Below are 21,330 nucleotides of genomic sequence, written 5' to 3'. Positions count from 1 at the left end.
ACATCAATAACTGCAATTAAGGTATGACGTCTCTGTTCATGGGCTTGGAGAAACACAAATCAGCATGAACATCAATTTCGCGGCGCAGTGACACATGATGATCATGAAGCAAACTCTTTCAGATAAGGCAGACAAGAACATACACACACACACATACACACACACACACACACACACACACACGCACACACCCCATTTCAATGTATATAAACCTTATCACTTGCACGCATACACACACACGCTGACCTCCGCAGACGCACAGAGAGAAAAGAAACATTAACGTAGGTCCCTAGTGTCCACCCCAAAATTATAACGGGGGCATGTGATGGATTTGTATGCAATCTTATCAAACGATATCTGGACACGTTGTTGCAAAAAAGGAACAAAGAAATCCTTGGTTTAACTTGATGTGGATCTTTATTCTGTTACACAGTATATATCGGCGATAATATACCGTGTGTACTGCAAACTTGCGTTAGCTAGTTTAGTCTAGTCTAGTCTATTCAACAGCTGTGTAGGAATGAGTAGTTCCTTGGATTGTTGCACAGCATTAGATTGTCCAAGAAAACTAAACTACAAGCAAGCTGCTGTAGCTAACTGCTGCTCTTTTGAGACGACTGGCCGGAACTTTTTGCTGACTGTCTTCAATTCAGACTCTAATTTCTCAACTCGTACTAAATTGTATCATTCCACGACATCCTGCCCCCTTCAACGTTATTTACACAACAACGAATAGATAACTGCTCAAAGGTTGAGACCTTGATAGATCCAAAGCTGAGATGCAAACCAGCAAACGAACACTCGAATGGAATGATTTCAAATGTCCAAACAAACTAAGACTGAGTTTCATTGTTTCCACACAAATGGCAAGAATTCGTTTATTCGACTCAATAGCACAAATCAAGTATCCGAAAATATTCTAAGCAGACGAGAAAATCAAAATGCTACACTACGTCCTTTCCTCAGATGAATGCAATTATTTACTCAGTCCTGCAGTCACACATTAAATGTCCATTCTCTCTCTGTGTCCTCTTCATGAGGAGAATCAGTTTGGTCAAAGGTCGTTGCGCATGTCTGATCTGCGTATGGAATCTCGACGACGCGAACCTGCTCATCGTCTCTAGGGAAGGTCCTCACGATTTCTGCCATTCGCCAAATGCAGCGCCTCATTGTCTTCTCCGATGACTAGCACAACGTCACCCGCTTCTAAGTTCTCTGCTGCACGTTTGATGGTGAGAGCTTTTGAATGCAGTCCATCCAACGCGCCCAGAACTTGTCGATCATTGCGATACACATGCAGCTCTCTCCTTTTCCTGAAGTCTCCATTGTACGGCGCACAATGAAGATCAGGGCTCGGAAGATCTCGTTGGCCTTTTCCCTCGCAACGTCTGAGGAATGAGATATCGTGGAATCTCAATGGCAGATGCTGCTTTCAGATCTACCTTGATCTCACTGACGATTCGACAGAGCTCAGGTCTGTCGTTGAGTGGCGTGTCCCAGTCGACATTTAACTGCCACAGTTGCTGGAGTAGAATATTTGGCCAGATTAAGATTCCAGAAAGCATACCAAACACATCACAGTATGATGCGGTGTGGGCAAACAACTTGCGTTTGGTCAGGACAACGTCCTTCTTGGGCTTGGCTTTCAGGTTGACGGCTTCCTCGACATTGGTGACGGATTCACTCAGGTCGTCCATGTAGAACTGATCGGAGACAACTTTCTTCAGATGCTCATCACCAGGTGCATGTTGATCTGTGACGTGCCTGAGGGTGACAATTGCCGCCGTTGGAGAAGGCCTGTTTCTGAATGTCATAGTGGTGAGTTCATAGACTTGAATGGGTTGGTACGGGGTTTCGCGAAAAACATACCGGTGAAACCTTGCATCTTGATTGCACGGAACATTTTCCGAATATTAGCGATGACGCCTACTTCGTTCTCTCTGAAACGCAGAGCCACGTTGAACAGGTCAGAATTCAGGTCTTCACCCTTCACGAGGTAGTCATTCAAAGAGTGACCTTGAAATCTCGCCTTTGAGTTGTAGACGATCTGACTGGGGCGGTTTCTGAATATTTCTTTGCAGCAAAATGTGGCAAGAACCACATGTTTCTTTCAGCTTCTCTGTCTTGTCAAATTTCTGCGTCACTGACACGACGTAAGACACCTCTGTGCTGCAGATTCCTCATCTGCTTGCAGTACACATCCCACTCCTCAGGCCTGTCTCTGAACTGGCTCTCTAAGCTATACAGTCTCTTCAAGGTGTAGTTGTAGTTGTCCGGAAGACTTTAAGGGGACTTCTTCCACGGCAACCTGATTTCGTACGAGCCGACGTCCTGACCCTGAGTAACACTTTTCTCCATTGCTTCAGTTGCTCCTCTGTCCAAGAGCTTTGATGAGCGTTTACATCTTCTCGGATGCAAGGCTGCTGTTTCCATGCCGAGGAACTCCTCCAGGGTACTGATTGCCGACACGTTGACATAGTTAAGCAGCGCTGCAGAGCCTCCTGACCATCCTCCTTGGATGAACCATCCCAAGGAGCATCTCGCTGCTACTGGCTCGTCAGGTTTTTCTCTAAGGATGTATTCCTCCCATATCATCAAATGAGTGTTGTCAACGCCCAGCAACATGCCGACAGTTTCAGAAGAGGCAGCATGTATATCAACTTCATGTAGGATGTGATACTGCTGGAGGTCTTCTGCTTGCACAACAGGGGCTTCTCCACAAGGCTTGTATATTTCTGTGACGGTTACTGGGTAAGACAAGTTTCCCTCGATGTCTTCGATGTAACAATGCAACAGTCGAAGTTTTCTCCTGATCCTGGTGCCTCCTACCAGACTTAGATCATGATCCTGGTAGATGTCTTTCTCTGTCTTGGAGAAGATTCCCTCTCTTACCAGGGTGGCCTGACTTCCACCATTTAAGAGAATCCGCACCAGCTGACGGTCATTTCCATGTCGCAGATATCCTATGACAGTAGGTACGACGCTCTGTAGTGTGCCTGCATCCTTGTTCGCGACCGTCTTCACACTCGCTGAAGTGATGTTGGAACGTGTTGGTGGTGCATTGTGATCCAGGGGAAATGAAGAGCCTTGATCTCTTTCTCCATAACACAACAGGGCAGATAGCAGAGAAGTAGGAATCTATTCAATTTAATTCAGTTCAAAGGTTTTATTTTCACTTCTTTCAACAGAATGTACAAAAAATATAGATTCGACATGCGTTTGAATGAATGATACATAGATAGCAAAGAATAACATTTGCCAATAGTCATTACAATATTAGGCATTTTTCATACAGACATATTTATACATTCTGCGAAAAAAAGTGGAGGTACCCACTCATAAGACTAGGCTTGTACGACGTGGGCACCTCACAGGAGGAAAAAAAGGTGAAAACTTAACTACAAATGTGCGGGATGAAAAAAGAAGTGGAAACAACTATGGAGCTATTTGACCAAGCCTCCGAGGGAGTCACTGATATGCTCTTCTCTGACATCTTTGTAGTAGGCAATGCGATGTCCCTCAGGCATCTTTTGCTTGATCTGACTCAGCATGATTTTATTATTCAACTCCCAGGAGAGACCGATCGTTTCGGCCTACACCTCAAACACCTGTAAGGTTTGAACAAATCCATTCATGGCGCTTAGACTAATCTTGCCCTTGATTCCGTACGACTTCAGATTCTCCAAGTTACGAAGAAGACTATCGACAACTCTGTCCTGGTCTCCGTACTTCCCATCAAGTACTTGCCAAGCCCTCTGTGCATTAATGCAGCCCTTGATCATGTTACGTTCGCGTGCATTAATCATGGCTTGATTGAGTTGGTAAAAACATCTCTTTGAGGTCAGCAGCACAATGTTGAAACAAGGTACGGAAAAGCTGGTAGTCCTTGTTTCAGGCTATGAAACTATAACTTGTTACCCACATCTTGCAGAAAACCCCATCCGATTTGCTTCAGTGGTCAAAGTTAGTCGGGTTAGGTAGGTTAGTTATAGGTCTCCGTGTCTTCAGTCTCCAAGTTTTCGGATTAGTTAGGTTAGCTATAGGTCTCTATGTCTTAGTTTCTTTTGTTTCTTCCACTTTTTATGTATATCAGTCAATCAATGATATAATTTGTTGTATTACTTGTGTGTGTGTTTGTGGGGGGGGGGGGGAATGCACCCTACAAGCACTGCATTTTAGCATTCCTCCCCATTTCCAGCATTTCCGTATACTTACAATATTTTGTAAACTTATCCTTTATTTTGCATCATGATGAAATTTATGAATTCAATTCTGTAAAATATATCCATGTTTGTGTTGGAAATGGAAAAATGAATGAATGAATGAATGAATGAATGTAAGTGAAATGATAATTTTTGTAGAGCATGTCAGGAATTCCTTTCTTCCAAGTTCTGTCCATTGTGTTCACACATTAATATGCAGTTCCAAGAGCATCCAAGAGCTAAACTTCGAAGAAAACCGACCCATGACATGCTTTACAACGATCCACATTCCTCTGTGACCGCTTAACCATTTGAATAGAATTTTCTGCAAAATATAGGTAAAATATATTTTTAGGCCCAGAAATAGCGTTCAGGCAGATTTCCTCTGCAAAAAACAAAAACAAAAACAAAAACAAAAACAAAAGAACAACAACACCAATGTCGATAAGACAACAGCCTTGTTTGGTAAGAGCTAAATAACGTCATGCTCTTTTCCTCGTCATGTCAAACTTCCCACTTTTTATTTAATCAAAAAGGTCTATCGATGTAATTCGTTTTCTACTTAAAGATATAGTACCAGACGAAGATCAGTCCACATAATAGTTTCTTCATTGTTCTTCATTGACATGGTCAATCATAATTAGGTTGGAAACACAATGGCGGGACGGTAAGAGTGCCTGGCTTGCCTATGAGCACCAGCTCTTATTTATCTATTTATTTATTCATTTATTTATTTATTTATTTTTATTTTTTTAATTTTTTTTTCAGTCATTCACTCATTCATTCATTCATTCATTCATTCATTTTTCCGTCATATTCAAACAGGAAAGTCCCCTTAGGTTCGCAACTGCTTTCCCGGGGAGCCTGTGCACAAATACATGATAAAACACTGGAATACAATTATATAGACTTCATAAAAATCACATACAAGTATAAACACACATACACAAAACAATACACGCTTGCAAAAGATACGACACTGGCATACCGAAATCAGCGTAGACATGATAGACGAAGTGAATTATTCAAACAAAGATACAAACATAAAAACATACATAGATTTAATGTGTAATTACTGTGATGGCGTACCGTAAGTAAAAGCTTTAAAGTTTAAAATACAAAAACAAAGGTTGTTTACATACAGAAAAAATATGAATTATAATTTAAGAAATAAACAGACAGTTAAAAAGAAATGTAAAAACTATCAATGTAACACCACTGTGTGACAATAATGAATATTTGTATAGAAGGTATAACTCAACCGACGGCATCATTTTCTCAATCTTTCAAGAGGGGGGGGGGGGGCTAATTTGCAATAACAGCTGCCTGAATACAGTGTTGAATATAACCGTCACTTCCCTGCTAAGAAAAGGATGCTTACATGTATTCTGTCTGTGGCGCAGGCACAAAGAGGGGGCTATTGATTGCGTATCTGGTATGGTAGTATATTGGTCTATTGGTAATGAGAGGTTTTAGTAAGACGGCACTCTGTCATTTACGATCTTGTATACCATAACTCATAGCTGGTATTTAAGTCTCTGTTCAATTCATTGCCTCTAAAGCGTTTTCAGCCGAGGAGAAGATGAGAATTTATCGGCATTTAAGGCCAGACGAGCAAATTTATTCTGGCATCTCTGCAGTTTTTGCGTACTTGTTTTAGTCTTGTTACCCCATACCGGACAGCAGTAGTCCAGACAGAGGACAATTAGAAAAAAATACAAATCAATTAACATTTTCTAACTAACGCAGGGATTAATTTTGGGGAGGCGTGCATATGATTTGGGTATTTTTGTCTTTTACAATGTGATCTATGTGACTAGACCAACTTAAGTGAGAGTCTAAAATTACACCTAAATATCTAATTGCTGCAACTGTTTCAGGACTCTCTTTTTTCACCTGACTTTATTTCTCGGCCCAAACAATATGACCCTTGTCTTTAGCAACTTTGATCATATATATAATCATTAAATTTCATTTGCACTTGTTAAGTAGACATGTCCAAATCTCTGTTAAAAACATTAAGCTGCTGCGTCATGCCAATCCATTCGTTTTCTCATGATTAAATGAGTAAATTAGTCACAATGGACTTTGGCCTTTGACCTGTACATTATACAAGGGTAGCCACAATTTATGGAAGTAATATTGATAGTAGAAGAAATGGTAGAAGTAGTAGTAGTAGTAGTAGTAATGGTAGTAGTAGTAGTAGTAGTATTTAGTAGTAGCAGTATCAGCATTATCATTATTATCATTATTATCATCATCACTATCAAGAATAATTATGCCTACGATATACAATTTTAGACGACAAAAATTCGCCTCTGATGTCTAGAGCTCTGACATGGTACATAATCATAGTTATCTAACAATGTCGTAGGTACTTATTTGGTTCGTATTTGAATTGATGTATGAATAATTATGTGTATTTTAGGGTCCACATTATTCTTATTTACTATCGTCATCAGAACAACGTTATCTATATCGGAGTCATCGTGTACGTGGTCCATACAATCACATGACATGATGAAGTAAAAACTCGACTAGGCTTTCTGACTGCAGTTTGCGCGGTGCTTTGTACTGGTTAGCAGTGGTGCTGGTGTTGTCCAAAATATGGCCCTTCAACGCCTCGAACGCTCCAGGTTTCACGATGTGAACTCGAGGGGATGCAATGGCACCTTCCCGGCGCAACCGTTCGTAGTCGCTATTGCGGTCACGCAGTTCCTGATCGAGCTGATGGTAAAATAAACGGCACATGAATAAACCAATAAAACTGTAAATGAATGAACAGCCAAGTGATAACTGAATGCATGTATATTCATTGATTACCTATCAATTTGCTAGCAATATTCGTCAATCGAATGGACAATGGATTGATTGGTTGTTTGATTGATCAGTTTAGAAATTAGCTGATAGGTGAGTAAGTTAATGCGTCAAACGAAAATCTTTGAAAAGCTGTCGATGCTCATTACGGACCCACAGAAAGCAGGAGCAACGCTACTAGAGGCAATTTATAAATTATATATCTCATTTTATTTATTTTTTAGAGAATATGAAGCTCCTTAGGACTCATATCTAGTATCAAAATTTCTAAGCAGACTTTTCCCAAACTGCACAGGAGGGATCAGAGGGATTTATCCATATCACATTTTTTTTTTACGTTAAGGAAAATTATTATAGTAACAACCGATTATTCAAAATGGTATGCAAGTCGTATAAATACCATCAATATGACCTATTGAAAAACAGGAGAATCCAATATGTAATTGGGGCACGCTAACAGCGTGGAAAAGAGCTTTTTGAGAAATACATTGTATATACTGAGTGCAATAAAGAATCTGACGTACGACTGTAGAGCTTTGGACTACATTCAAAGTGGGTATAGATATTGACGAATGCAGTCAGATTACATGTTGTAAAAGGGTTCACATGAAACCCGCCTACAGTGAAGAGGAGGTTTAAATCATTCCATTCTGTGTAAAGTGCGCCCTCGGGATAGCCTGTACTGCATGGTATGTGTGTACCCACGTGTTTGGTAGTTGTTGATGTTTGCGGCCGATGTTGCCCCTTGATGTGTGCGAGCTGTATCATCCCTTTCTCTCATTGGCACGAGTTGTCTACGATGGCATTTAATAGTACGGTATATGCCTTGAGAATCGTTACACGAGCTCTTCTGTTTCGAAGGAAAACTTTTATCAAAGTAGTGCGGGGATGACTTTGGAATTACAGTTTGGAAATCGTTACATATCCAGTGGACTCCCGTAGTATTATCAAAGTCCTACGAACCGGCAGTTTTCTTTTGTAATAACCGAGCAAATGTATAAGAAAATACATAGAGTGGATAATGTTGCGCCTGAATTTTTACTTCGTTATAACCGGAATTTCATATTATCCGTGTTCGTTATAACGGGAGTGCACTGTATTAAAGGGGAAAGTTCCATTGTTGTGCTTAGTTTGGGTATGGTGTGTAACTAACGAAACTTTGACCTTGTTAGATATTAAAAAAGGAGAACAAAAGTCGATAATAGAAAGACGTTAGGCGGATATTTACCAGTGCCTTGTGTTCTTGTGTGATCTCCTCACATGACTCATATCCACATGGGAAATCCAACTCCACAAAGAGCAAGTAGTATGGCATCATTTCGTCCCTCTCGAAGGCTGGATCAGAGAAAAAAAAAGCAATTGGTTAAAGACCAGAAAATATCGAGCATTTACAGAGACTCCTAATAAAACAGGGGCATACCTAAAAAGAAACGCATCAGAGAGCCTAGATTTGGTGATGTTTTTGTCGCATCTCTCAGGGTTGGTGACATCAACGTCACTAATTATGTACAACCCCCTTATGGCGCCACATGGCCTTTCCCAGCGCTGCCGATCTTCCTCCACCCAGAGTTACTATGCAGGAGATTTCAACAGTCACCACTCCTCCCGGGGCTATTCTGCCAATGACAACAAAAGTCCTGGATGATTGGGCGTCTATCAACGACCGCTTCCTTCTTCATGATGCCAAGCAACCTGGCACTTTCCACTCTGGTAAACGGAAAGGAAACTCAAACTAGACCTTTGTTTCACTTCAAAGACCAGCAAATGACCTCCCCCTTCTTGCTTCTCCGACGATTCTCCCTCATTTCCCTCACAGCCAACATCCACACTGGGCTGCAAATTTTAATTTTGCTATTCAAGCCCAACTCACGATGGAATTTCAGGAAAGCTGATTGGGAAAATTACAAATAAGGGCTGGGTGGAAGAATCGATTGCTGACCAGCTAGTCTCAAGGAACTATATCTTTCTGATGTATCCTGAAAAAAAGCGTCAAGGAAGCACATCTCTGGATTTTTGAGAAAGACCTACACTCCACATTTATTATGCTGGTAATCCGATCGAGTCTGCAGAACTACTGGAGCTTTACGAATCTACGGGAGACGCGACATCAACAGAGACTAGACACAGCAAGACGCCAACGGTAGCAAAAACCGGTTGATGATATGAATTTCATTTACTCCAGCACAAAGAAATGGCACCTCCTCCGTCACCACGGTTCAGCCCCACTAGCCCAGCATCAGCCTCGTAAGGTATCTGACAACGAAGATGCCTTCCGTTTGGTTGCCAAATCAACGGTCTTCTCTTCTGAGGAAGCTCGAAAGAATGTTGCTACAAAGGGCTTGAGAGAATCCTACTTATCCTCGCAACTGACGAGTGGTCTCTGCTGTCCCTAATCCCATGCAAAGATGGATATAGGCCTGTACGCCATCAAGTCAGGCAAAGCGGTCGGAATCAATGGTATAATATCTACGAGGTGTTCCTGAAGAGCCTTGACCGCAAGGGCCGCATACAGATGGCATCTCGTTTCCCCATGTCCACTCAACTCGAACTACTCCCAAAGCTCGGAAAGGAGCCGTGGAAAGCCTTTGCTAACTGTTGAAAACCCCGCCAGGTACAGACGTATCTCGCTGTTGTGTACAACATTCAAGTTATTTGAACGACTCCTCCTTGTCAGGCCCTCTCCTTTGGAAAAGCTCATCCTATCGAGAGAACAGGAAGGTTTCAGACCAGGCAAGAAATGTGCTGACCAATTCATATTCCTGCTTAATAGCATCGAGGCTGACATCCAAAGAGGCTTTAAAACACAGGCGTTGCACTCGTAAACCTTTCATAAGCATATGACATAGTGTGGAGACATAGTCTGCTTCTGAAAACGTCCATAATCCTCAATTGCCAGACAACTTTGCGCTGCTTATTGTCTTTAATTGCAAAGTCAGGATCACTCTGGGTAACCAGACCAACTCTGTTAGGACTCTGAATAATGGCCTCCCCCAGGATTCTGTATTGGCTCCATTCCTTTTTAACTGTACGAGTGGTATGCCTGTCAAGCACGAGAAGTTCCCCAAGTACATTGGGGGTACGTTAGACCAGGGAGCTCCCTGGTTAGACCGCATCTCACATAAACCAGGGAGGTGAGAGGAAACCGAGAACACCTGAAGAGAGTTGCATACAAACTAAAATCACGGGGTTACATCATCAGGAAATTCGCAAGCAACAATTGGAATTCAAAAGCCAGTACTTTCTGTAGGTCTACTGCTACCATAGCTCTCGTCTACCCGACTGCAGAGTACTGCTCATCATCATGGGTCAACAGCCGCCATAAGAAACAACCTAGGGCCGTTTTTTTACGCATTACTCTCCCGATCCCTACGCAGGAAGGGAAGGATGGCAAGGTTCGCCATTGTCATCAATGGAGACACTGGCCTTTCAATCCACGATGCCTGAAGAACCTCCCTTAACCCTTTCCAAACTGAATTCCGAAATCCCCATAGGGTTAATACATAGATCACTAGGTCTCCGTATGAAACGGGTTTAATGAGTATTAAGTTCCGCAAGCTAGTCTGGATCACATGGTCTATCATTAATCAGAGTTTATTCATATTGTCACACGCTTAGATGCAGCTGTCATTTGTTAACGTATTTTAATCATTTCACCATTCTATAATCATTCTTTGTATTGGTTCGACTGTTTAGGACCATATAAATCATTTAAAGTGCAACTTGGTGTATTCTTTGCATACTCACCAGTGCATGTTTCTGAGAGCAAAGTACTCTCGGCAGCAGCAAACTCAGTCAGTTTGACCCGGCCCGGCCAGCGATCCACGGCGGCCTGAAATGCCTGGAGTGCGACGCCTTGATCAATCTTCTCATATCGCAAGTTCAAAATCAGACCCAGACTGAAAACGACAGAAAGTAAAAGTTACAGAGGTAAAAGTGTACTAGTGTAGGGCCTCCATGATTATAATGACAATACTTAAACGATGGTATATTTTCTTTTATCTATGAAACCCGATGATAGGCCTATATATCAGAAATTTAACAAGTTTTTTCTAGTACAAAGAGAGCTGACTCAAACAGACGAAAAACAAACAAATTAGGATATTACTAAGAAATATCGCAATGCTTCTGCTTAAACGCCCATACCATGTATTAAGAGAAAATTAATCATGAAAAAGTAAGAATCTTTGAAAGAGCAGGATTACAAGGAAGCCGTGTAGTTCGTTCCGTGCAAATGGCATAATCACTGAAAATTGTAAATTACGAATCTATCTGGGTCCCATTTCATTAAAAGAAAAGGTTAGGATATCTAGCTAGTATAGCTGCTTCTCGTAGCTACAGTCATTCAGGAACTTAAATTCTTATCGTTAACATGGCACTGTTAGGGCGATGAGTTGGCTCAGTTGGTATAGCGCGTCTGCCTCACGATCCTAAGGACCCCAGTTTGAGCCCGAATCTGGACCTAGCAATGTTGTATGTAATCATACCGTCCCCTCTACCAAGAGGTAAAACACTCTGTCCCTAGGATAGGACATAAAATGGAGGTCCCGTGTATGAGAGAGTCACAACTCGTGCACGTAAAAGATCCCGCTTCATTCATTCATCGCAAAGAGCAGGGTGTTTAACCCGGTGAAGTGGTCCCACCTCACATCCAACTGGATCCCATGGAAGACCAGCTTAGCATAGCTGCATATGGGCTATCCAGCCATCTTCTCAGATGGAAATGAACAAACAAACAAACAAAGCACTTGCCACCCCCTGCAAGATTTGCTGTCATTATATCAACCTTTTTTTTTCTTTTTAAAGAGATGAAAATATACACTAATGTGAAAGGTATCTATTTTGCACACTGTCACACTCGTCACAGTTTACTACAAAGAGTGCATGGGTGTTTTGCACTGACCGGTACAAAAACTGAAATGAAGGACAGTTGTCATGGAAACCAGTGACTCGAATGATGTCTCCCAGTCTGTATCGATAGAGTCCGCAGGCCTGGGTGATGACGACCTCGTACTCCTGGCCAATCTCGAGCTCATCAAGGAACAGCGTTTCAGGCTGACTCTCGTGACTGATTTAGGCAGAAAAGAAAACAGCATATATGATTAAAGCAATAATACGTACATGTTATCGTCGGGACAAAACACACACACACACACACACACACACACAGAGAGAGACTCCAACTCTCCCGTTTTCGACGGGAGATCTCCCGCCGAAAACCCATTTTTGCAAAATCTCCCGTTCTCCCGTTTGAGATTTAATTTCTCCCGCCCTGGCTCTTTGTCTCCCGTTGGAAATGATTTCTTACACATTTCTATCGTTATGTTGAAAAAATAAGTCTTAGATAGCACCAGAGAGCATCTAGAACCCTGGGAATTTCGCGCTTCGCACACATCAACTTTGAGTCTCCCGTTTGCTAGGGGTTTCAGGCGGGAGAATCTCCAGATCAGAAGGTACTTTGGGTTGTAGTCTCTGCACACACACAACAACAACACTTAATCTGAACTTCAGAAATTATTCAATAATTATCATCTCGTCGATTTGAAATAAATCATCCCATTTCTGAAGCCTCAATTAACCAATTAACAAACAAACTGATGTCATTTTATTTCTCGTTCTTTCTTTTACTATCCACGAGGAAAACAATACGGCATGAGCAGGCTTGCTGAGAAATAGAGGGCTTTACCGAAACAGGAGAAGTAGGCCTAAACCCGTCTTCATTAACAGTGGACAAAGTCCACCATGCTGTTTTTGCGGCCTGTCGCAGTACAAGAGAAATTGAAAGATGTACTGTTAAAATTGATGAATTCCCCTTGAATATTATTTTAAACACAAGATATAAAACAAGAAGAAACAGGCCGAATGAGAGAAGCTCTGCTGAAAGAACGCAGTGTCTCACACAATGTGTTCACTTAGTCGACTACATGAAAACGCAAATTTGATTTCACACTGTCATTATTGTGGTTGTTCACAGAGTTCACATTGTTATGTTCTGTTTCACACTGTGAATCATGTGTGGATTGACGAGTCATTGAATGAGTTCACATTGCTAAAATGCTTGAATTTAACAGTTCGAAGAAATTTGACATTGCGTTCACAATATGTTCACACTGTGGGAAACTGTGTTCTTTCCAACAGGAAAGGACAAATGTTGAGATAGTGATAATCATTTGAATGTGATTATGACATCTGTAACCTGCACTTTGTCTATAATATAATGTTGTGTGTTCGCATGCGTGTTTTGATTGTGTCTATATCTACCCAAGCACTGTCCTTTACAGCCTGTTTTCGAGAAAATTTTGTGGAAGATCGCTACCAAGGGATCATTTCTTCAAAAACGAAACCTATATACTCATTCATCCACGAAAGAGATCATTACCCTTAGTTGGGAGAGCATCTATAGGGTAGTCATGGGAACAGAAGGCCCTACTATGACCCAATGAATTTGTAGTACGACTTGGTATTGATACCTCCTCCCATACCCTTCCCCTTTGGGTTCGTCATCTTAAGCGTGCTGTTGTTTTTTAAAGAAAGAAAAGAAAGAGAAAAAATGGGGCCCCTATACAACAAATAATTTGCCCCAGACAATACTGACGTAAATATCAAACATAATACATCTTAAGAATATCAAACAAGAATATCACATATACCAAAATGATGTCTCCACGAGGGAGTTCATAACGCCTCCACGATTGAGCTCATATCAAACATTGTCGCATTGGACTACCTATTTTTTTCTTAGCCTCGTCACCTACTACACCGCGGTTACGATGAATTCCGACACCATCTTTCAGAAGTGACAAAACATTACAGAGGGCGCGACATTACAGCAGCCGGAGCCAAACATCCTCTGCTTTCACTGTATGGCCGTAAGCCAAGCGCATAACTGTGTGATCGATTGCCACCTGTAGGTCCTGTACTGTGCTCAAAGAGCAACAAGTGGTTCAAACTTACGTGTTCTGCAGTCTGATGAACTCAAAGAAGTTTGTGGTAGGAAGGAAGAGCATATCCGGTCGCTCGTCCAACCCCCAAATGGAGATCCCCATGGTAAGTCCCTCCGAACATCCGTAGCCACTGGATAGCAAAGTGATACCTGGCGGTAGGTGGAGTGGATTTCATTCTTTAAACGCAGGGAACACTCTCACATACATCATCGGAAATGCTCGGTGCTCTTGAAAAGATATCCTGCTTAGTGGTTACCCTTCATGATTTATAGTAACAGTAACTGCACGCCAACACGATGCAGGCGTTACAATGATGGGAGGAAATAATTATGGAAGAGAGCAGTGCTGTATGCTATCGGGAGTGATTTAAGACTGATGTCGGAATGATGATCAGGAATTTGGGGTGGGAGGGGTGTAGGACAACGTAACGCTCCACCCAAATGGTTTTAGATGCTGTAGGGACGGAGTGTGCGGGTAGCGTGCATAATCCTGTGCTGTGTACATTTTGTATACTTCTGGAGATTTCTTAAAACTAATTACGTAATTATCAAGATAAAAACAATCGTTTATGATGCATGGGGAGTGTTCTCTAAAAATCCATACGGCTGCAACTTCGGTGGGACAGACTACAAGCAATCCGCCTATGCCTAGAGGATTCATTGGAGGTAAAAAAAAACTAAGCGGAAGATTGCATGAGATTCCTATGAAAATGTGATATAGGGAAGCAGCCTGGAGCAAAGTTTGCAAGGGTACGCACTGCGGATTGATAGGGTTTATTATGAGTATGAATTCATTATCGACACAATACCTCTTGAGTATTTCTCTCTTAGTCTTGGCCAGATTCCAGTGCTGTCCGCGGATATAATGACTCTGAACTTTGGCCACACCCTTGGCAAGATATTGTCCAACCCCACTACAAAATGTTGACGTAATTCCAGCGCCCTCTGCCGGTCACCTCCAGAAAGTTCAGCTTTCAGTGCCGATCGTATGTCGTCTGAAAGGTTGAGTCGCTCACTGATGGTTCCGTACTCGATATCATGGACGATGTCTTCCCACCACTGTGCGAGTTGTTTAATCAAGCTCTCTAGCGTATTCAGAAACAAGACGCAGATTGAGCCAAGATTCCTGTAACGCAGGGCAAAAAGGAGATGGATGTAACTCGCAACCTCGTAGGAATGGATGCGAAAACCAGCCGGAGGTGTGGTGTAATACAACCTTGTATCATCTCCCATAGTCAGGGCACTTTCAATGAGCGCACCATTTTTACTTCTAGAGACTACAGGAGCAACATAGTGGTACAGCTGTTTCTGAATTATTCCTATATCGGGATGCGCCATGTGAACAATGGCATAAAGGACATCCAAATAATTCCTTATTCTCCGTAGTCTATTCCTCCGAGGGACCAACTTGGCGCAACCAGACGTACCGGAAGTCCTGACGTAACTGGATTGGAACTTCCGGGTCATAATGTTTCTCTCGCCATTAATCTCCCTTTCAACGAAAGGACGGTAGTGTTCGTATGTTGTGAGTGGATGGCGAGCCCTGAACTCATCTCTGTCCTTGATGTCTCGAAGTCGGTATCGTTTGCCGTACTCCGTGTCGCCATTCTCGAGGAGAATGTGTCTGAGGAGGCGATCCTGGGCCCGGCGAGGATTCTTCCAGTGCTTCTGCAGACGATAGAGGGCGATCTTCCCTCGCAAGAGCGCCATCGTGGACGATGAGAAACAACTCAGAGTGGACTTTATCCCGTCATTGGGCGCAGGTCCAAGAGCGAGGAGAGTCAAAAATAGCAAAGAGAGACAAGTAGCAACAACAGCAACAAGCACTGGAAAGAAAAATAAAGAGAGGGGAAATAAAGAGCCAACAAAAAGAGAAAGAGGGAATGAGAGAGAGAGAGCGAGGGAGAGAGGGAGACAAAAGAACAACGAGATGGGAAGAAAATCTGTGGCAGAACCCTCGGAACCAAGGAGGAACTATAGGCTTATCTATATGGCACCTCCTAAGTAGAACCCTCTGAGCTGCAGTCCAGGCCCTTCCCAGCTAACACAAGGACGTTTTCTGCACGTTCTTGAAACATTCCAAGTTCGTTATTTGGACGTTTTGTCAAAACGTTTTCAGAACGTCTTTTTATGGAAGGTTTTCGACGTATTTAAATCGTTTCAAATGGACGTTATAAAAACGTTTTTTAAACTTTTAAAACAAATAAAAAAAAACCTTTCGGAATTTCTAAGTACCTATAAGACCTTTTGAGCGTTGTGGACGTCAGTAAAACCTTTTAAGAATATTCAAAACGTTCTTTGGACGTTTTGCGGACGTCCAGAAAACCTTTGAAAACCGTCTAGAACGTTCAAAACCCTTTTTAAGAACGTCTAAAAAGTCTTATGACCCTTTCCAGAACGTTCATAGAACCTTCCATATCCGTCTAGAACGTCCAGAAAACCTTTTAAGAATGTCTGTTTATTTTCTATACGATATTCAAGAAAAAATATTATAGTTATGACATTATAGACGCAATCTGAGATTAATGTATTCTAATCCTATATAATCTTATCCTAACATATTCCTAGTGTCCTACCACCTATACTACACCCTATTCCTCATTGATGAATGTTGTTGTTGTTCTTTTGGATTGTGGAGCTCTCTGCCGGGTGGGCAATTTGCTCCAAAAAATATAATTATTCAGATATGCCTTAAATTTAATTATAAAAACCTAAAATACTTTTAATTATTTACAAAAAACCCAATAACATTTATTTTTATATTTACAATGATATTTATATATACATCGGAAGGAAAGGGGACAGGGTTCCGGAAATGATGTCATCTGCCTACTCCTGCATCGAGAGAAATGCAGGGTTACGCCGCGCCGTTCCCGTCGGCAAAGCAGGTATAGGACCCGCCCGCCGACGCCGGTGATGTCTTGGCCTTTCCCGGGGTCAGGCGCCTCTAGTTGTCTTATCGGCCTAGGTGTTAATTATTATTAGCCTGGTAGGCAGAGACATCGTGGAAGAGAAGTGTTGATAGAAGAATAGCGGAAAGGGTGAAGACAGAACGAGAAGACAGACAGCTAGGGGGGTGGAGGGTGCTGAACTCCTCTCTCTGACATAGGGTCAGCCCGTTACCATTGATGAATCTGTATCACATTCTTTTATATACCACCAAAATATTGTGATGCATGAAGACATGGTTACTAAAATTATATCACACACACCTTAATTTGAATATTCATAATCATGCATGAGTTATATTCATAATAAAGAGACGGACAGAGGACGAAATAAATACGTTTTTTTAAACGTTCATTAAAAACGAAGTCGACGTAGCAGACCTAATAAAAACGTTTTGTGGACGTTTACAAAGGATGAAGACATTGCAGAGATAATAACAACGTATTGTAACGTCCATTGACGTTTCTAAAACGTTCTCCAAAAACCTGTGCTTTGCAGTAAATGCTAAGTCCCCAATTTGACGTTGTATGTACGTTTTAAAAGCGTCCATTTATACGAAGACGTATGGAACCTCAAACTTGCTCCAACAAACGTTTAGGAAACGTTTTGAAAACGTTCTGTGTTTGCTGGGTTCCTCTTCTTTCGGTATCGCCATTCGTGAGTCATGATTATCATTTATTGTATGTGTGTGTATAACATGTGTGTGTAGATAATGCTCTTTGTTACAACGCAAACAATGAAATAGAACTTCAGGTTCTATCATAATTTTTTCCTCTCTGTTGTTTATTCACTTTTGAACTTTGTTGTGAATGTTTTGTGTTTCTGTAAAATGTAAACCTTTCAGCGGGTAGAGAACATCAGAGCCGGGCTTTGCCATTGAGACTTACAAAGCAAAGCTAAACAGAGACAAAAGCATGCCGTGGCTCCCTGGTATAATTACACTGCTGGAGGATGTATCATTCTGAATACGGTGCACGCTCATTCCACAGAGATTTTCTCTCATCGGTCACTCATCGGAAGCTAATTCATCGCTGCCGGCCACTTATCGAAGTGTATCGAATCGCAGTCCAGTGGATCAGCTAGCTTGGATCGACTATCAGGTCAGTGTCAGACATTTCGAGCGTGATCCGATAAGGAACACGAGCGATATATCTGACACTCACCTGATAGTGGACCAATCAAGTCGGATTCATTAGACTGCGATCCCATTCACTTCGGTGGGTGGCCGGAAGCAACAAACTTCGTTCACGACGAATGACAAATAAGAAAAGAAATCTCTATGAAGCGGGGGTCTTACGGGAAAAAAAGTGCATTCTCCGCGGTGGATGATGTGGTATAGGCCCTTTTAAAGCAGTCTATGTTTACATAGTCTCATTGATTACATTAAGAGAGAACTCAGGATGATTTTCAGACTTTTACGTTTAGACCTACAACAATAAAGTCGTGACACCCGGTACAGAGTCTAAGAATTTACCGTGATTGGAACGAGGAATATGAATGTTTTCACAATTCTAAAACAAATTACAATGAACAAGGATGATAAAATATGTGAATCTCCTATGTCATCATCTTTGTTTAGTGCAACTTGTATTGAATTTTCCAGAGTATAAGTTTCTCCGATTTAGGACCACAATAAATTCCACAAATCTATAGAGTGTGTAGCTGTCAATTTATAATGTACTACATGATGTGAAATTATGAAAATCGCCTGGACTTCTCCTTTATAATATTGATACCTTTTAGTTGCTTAGGAGTGATTGTGTGTGGTGGTGTGTGTTGTTGTTGTGGTGGTGGTGGTGGTTATGTGTGTGTGGAATGAGATCATGGCCTCTTCATTAGAATTCAGCAATACTGGTGAGACACCAAACAGACTCATGCGGACCAAAGCTTATGGACAATTTTCTGTCAAGCCGATGCGTGCCTACCTATGAACAGGTGTAAGTATTGTGAGAGAACAAACTCGACCGTATCAATTATAATACGACTGCATACACGATTGGCCGTTGATAAAAACTGAACTGTTTCACTATAAAAGTTGATTATCGGTAGGCTCCAGTTTCTAAGAATTTTGTGTAAGCAAGCAGTTGCATTCATCGTGATCGTACAAAAAATATAGAGGAAAATCTTTGCATTCTTTACATCATGACAAAGAAAAAGGTGGAGGAAAATTAAAATCTTTACATCGTGCAATTCCAAACACTGCAAATTCCTTAATATCACGCTGTTTTCACGATAAGATTTCTACCGACTGAATTATGTGATAGTTTTAACAGTCATTAAGTATGTCAGTAGGCCCTCCATGTTTCTTGTCAACAGCGTTACACGTAGGGCCAATAAACATTCTGAATTTCTAATAGAAAATAAATATCTTCGGTACATTTGCGAACATAGTCGTCCTGATCTTCACCGGGGGAGGCCGGGAGATAGGTTTATTTAAGACCATGGCTACGTGAAAAAAAAAAAGATATCACCTGAACTTCAACGTGACACTAAGAAAGACAATTATAGAAGCTTAGTTGTTGATTTCGATCATTATTAATGTGATTTATTCTCTGCAACTAAATGGTTTCGCATTCCGCGGAGATTAATGACCAGCTTATTATTGTACTACTTTAAAGCTCACCGAAACTCATGTACGCTATTCTCCCAGATTCCGCCAGACCAGTCGCCTGGGCAAGCAGCAGCGACACGACCAGAAAGATTGTCGACAACAGCGACAACTTCGTGTGAAGATTCAGGAGCGCCATATTCATAGCCGATCTTTCAGCAGTGTGCAAGTCAGACGATATGAGCATCAATAATTGCATTTAAGGTATGGCGTCTCTGTTCATGGGGTTGGAGAAACACAAATCAGCATAAACAGCAATTTCACAGCGCAGTGACACATGACGATCATGAAGCAAACTCTTTCAAATAAGCCAGACAAGAACACACACACTTACACACACACACTTACACACACACACACACACACTCACACACACACACACACACACACACACACACCCTATCACATTCTGCTATTGCTGTTATATCAAAGCAGTCGGGACAATCGTAGTTTCGTTACGAGATTCAGCGATGACCAAACAGTTTTATTACAAACATAAATTGCAATGTGACCCCAAATCATATATGCTGACCATAGCTATAAGAAAACAATTGTCTGTTCCAATCGCATCGCTGCCCTGTAAATAGTCAACACTTGCTTATAAAGGGACTTTGTTAAATGACATTGATACAGGCCCGGCGCGACCGGGGGAGGGGGCACCGGGGCACTTTTTTTTTTGCATAAAGCATAGTAATACATACGGTCAAACCATTTTGGGGCCCTCATTTTCTCTATCAAGGAAGTTGCACCAGTTGTTTTTTTTTTTTTTTTGGGGGGGGGGGGGTCAGCTGATGAACCCCCCCCCCCCTCAAAAAATAAAAAATAAAAATAAAAATAAATGAAATAAAAAGCTTGCGCTGAAGGGCTTTCTACTTTTTTTTTTGCGGGGCGTGTAAAATATTTCAGCTAATGATCGAAACCCGGAAGTGGCACCAAAAATGTAAACTGCCCCTCACCCACTTTTAAAACGCAACGACGGCCGTAAAATGATGCCCCCAGCAGCATTGCCCGCCCCCAACAGCTTGAGAAACAAACCCAGCGAGAGCTAAGTACAACTTCTCTATTAGCAGCTGACAAACAAAATCTATTCTTGTTTCTATTCAAACCAAGATCAACATGAGAAAAAAAACGCTTACAGTGTAATCGTGATTTAATAAAGGAATGAAGTTATGAAACAGTTGTGTTCTGTCTAGGAATACGAAAGTAATTACTTCAGATTAAAAGACATACATTTTCTATGACATTGTACATGATTGCATTGAGTAGCCTAACCTGCTAGGCACGCCCCCTTCGATTGAGCATTAGCGTACAATTGAATTCAAATAGATAAAGATACATACAGTAGCCCCATACCCAAACATTTTATTCGCTAGTACTGAAATTAGCCTCATGCAAATCAAAGCAAATCAGAAAACAGACAAATCCAATTAAACAAACATTTTACGCTCAACTTATATCTAAAGTAATTCCAGTCAAAACATATGCTGCAAGAGGTTTACAGTTCGTCAGTTGAGAATGATAAGAGCGTTAAGTTGCCACTCAGTGTTTAAAGCAACTTACCCCCCTCGTTATTCTCAGCAGACAAGTTAAGAACATGATAATTTTGTGGTCTTCCCACTAGATCGACATCCACGAGTCATACAGCCCACGAGTTCGACAGGGAAATAAGGTCCATGAGTCATTCAGCTCACGAGTTCGACAATAGGCAAATAAAGCCCGTGAGTTCGACACTAGGTGAAAACAGCCCACGAGTTCGACATATACAGCACGGGGTTTAATGTGTCGGTCCTCGTGGGCCTTGTTAGCTTAGTGTC

The 21,330-nt window shown here is 41.6% G+C and overlaps 1 protein-coding gene across 1 annotated transcript; it reads right to left on the bottom strand.

Annotated features, from left to right (window-relative positions):
* Positions 1-6,710: 6,710 nt before the first annotated feature.
* On the bottom strand, positions 6,711-19,655 carry LOC140245683 (uncharacterized). Its single transcript, XM_072325226.1, has 7 exons — positions 19,532-19,655; positions 14,769-15,785; positions 13,971-14,109; positions 11,920-12,084; positions 10,764-10,915; positions 8,248-8,354; positions 6,711-6,929 (listed from the first exon to the last, which is right to left on the bottom strand). The coding sequence occupies exons 1-7, from the start codon at positions 19,653-19,655 to the stop codon at positions 6,711-6,713; spliced, it is 1,923 nt and encodes a 640-aa protein (XP_072181327.1).
* Between the last annotated feature and the right edge of the window lie 1,675 nt (positions 19,656-21,330).

Source organism: Diadema setosum (genome assembly GCF_964275005.1).
Source record: "Diadema setosum chromosome 20 unlocalized genomic scaffold, eeDiaSeto1 Scaffold_20_unloc_1, whole genome shotgun sequence".
Lineage (NCBI taxonomy): Eukaryota > Metazoa > Echinodermata > Echinoidea > Diadematoida > Diadematidae > Diadema > Diadema setosum.
This window is presented reverse-complemented; position numbering and strand designations above follow the sequence as displayed.

Coding starts and splice junctions, on each gene's coding strand:
- LOC140245683 (XM_072325226.1), bottom strand. CDS start 19,655: ATGGCGCTCCTGAATCTTCACACGAAGTTGTCGCTGTTGTCGACAATC. Junction 15,786..19,531: donor AATAGCGTACATGAGTTTCG/GTGAGCTTTAAA, acceptor TTTTCTTTCCAG/TGCTTGTTGCTGTTGTTGCT. Junction 8,355..10,763: donor GCTCTCAGAAACATGCACTG/GTGAGTATGCAA, acceptor TCTCTGATCCAG/CCTTCGAGAGGGACGAAATG.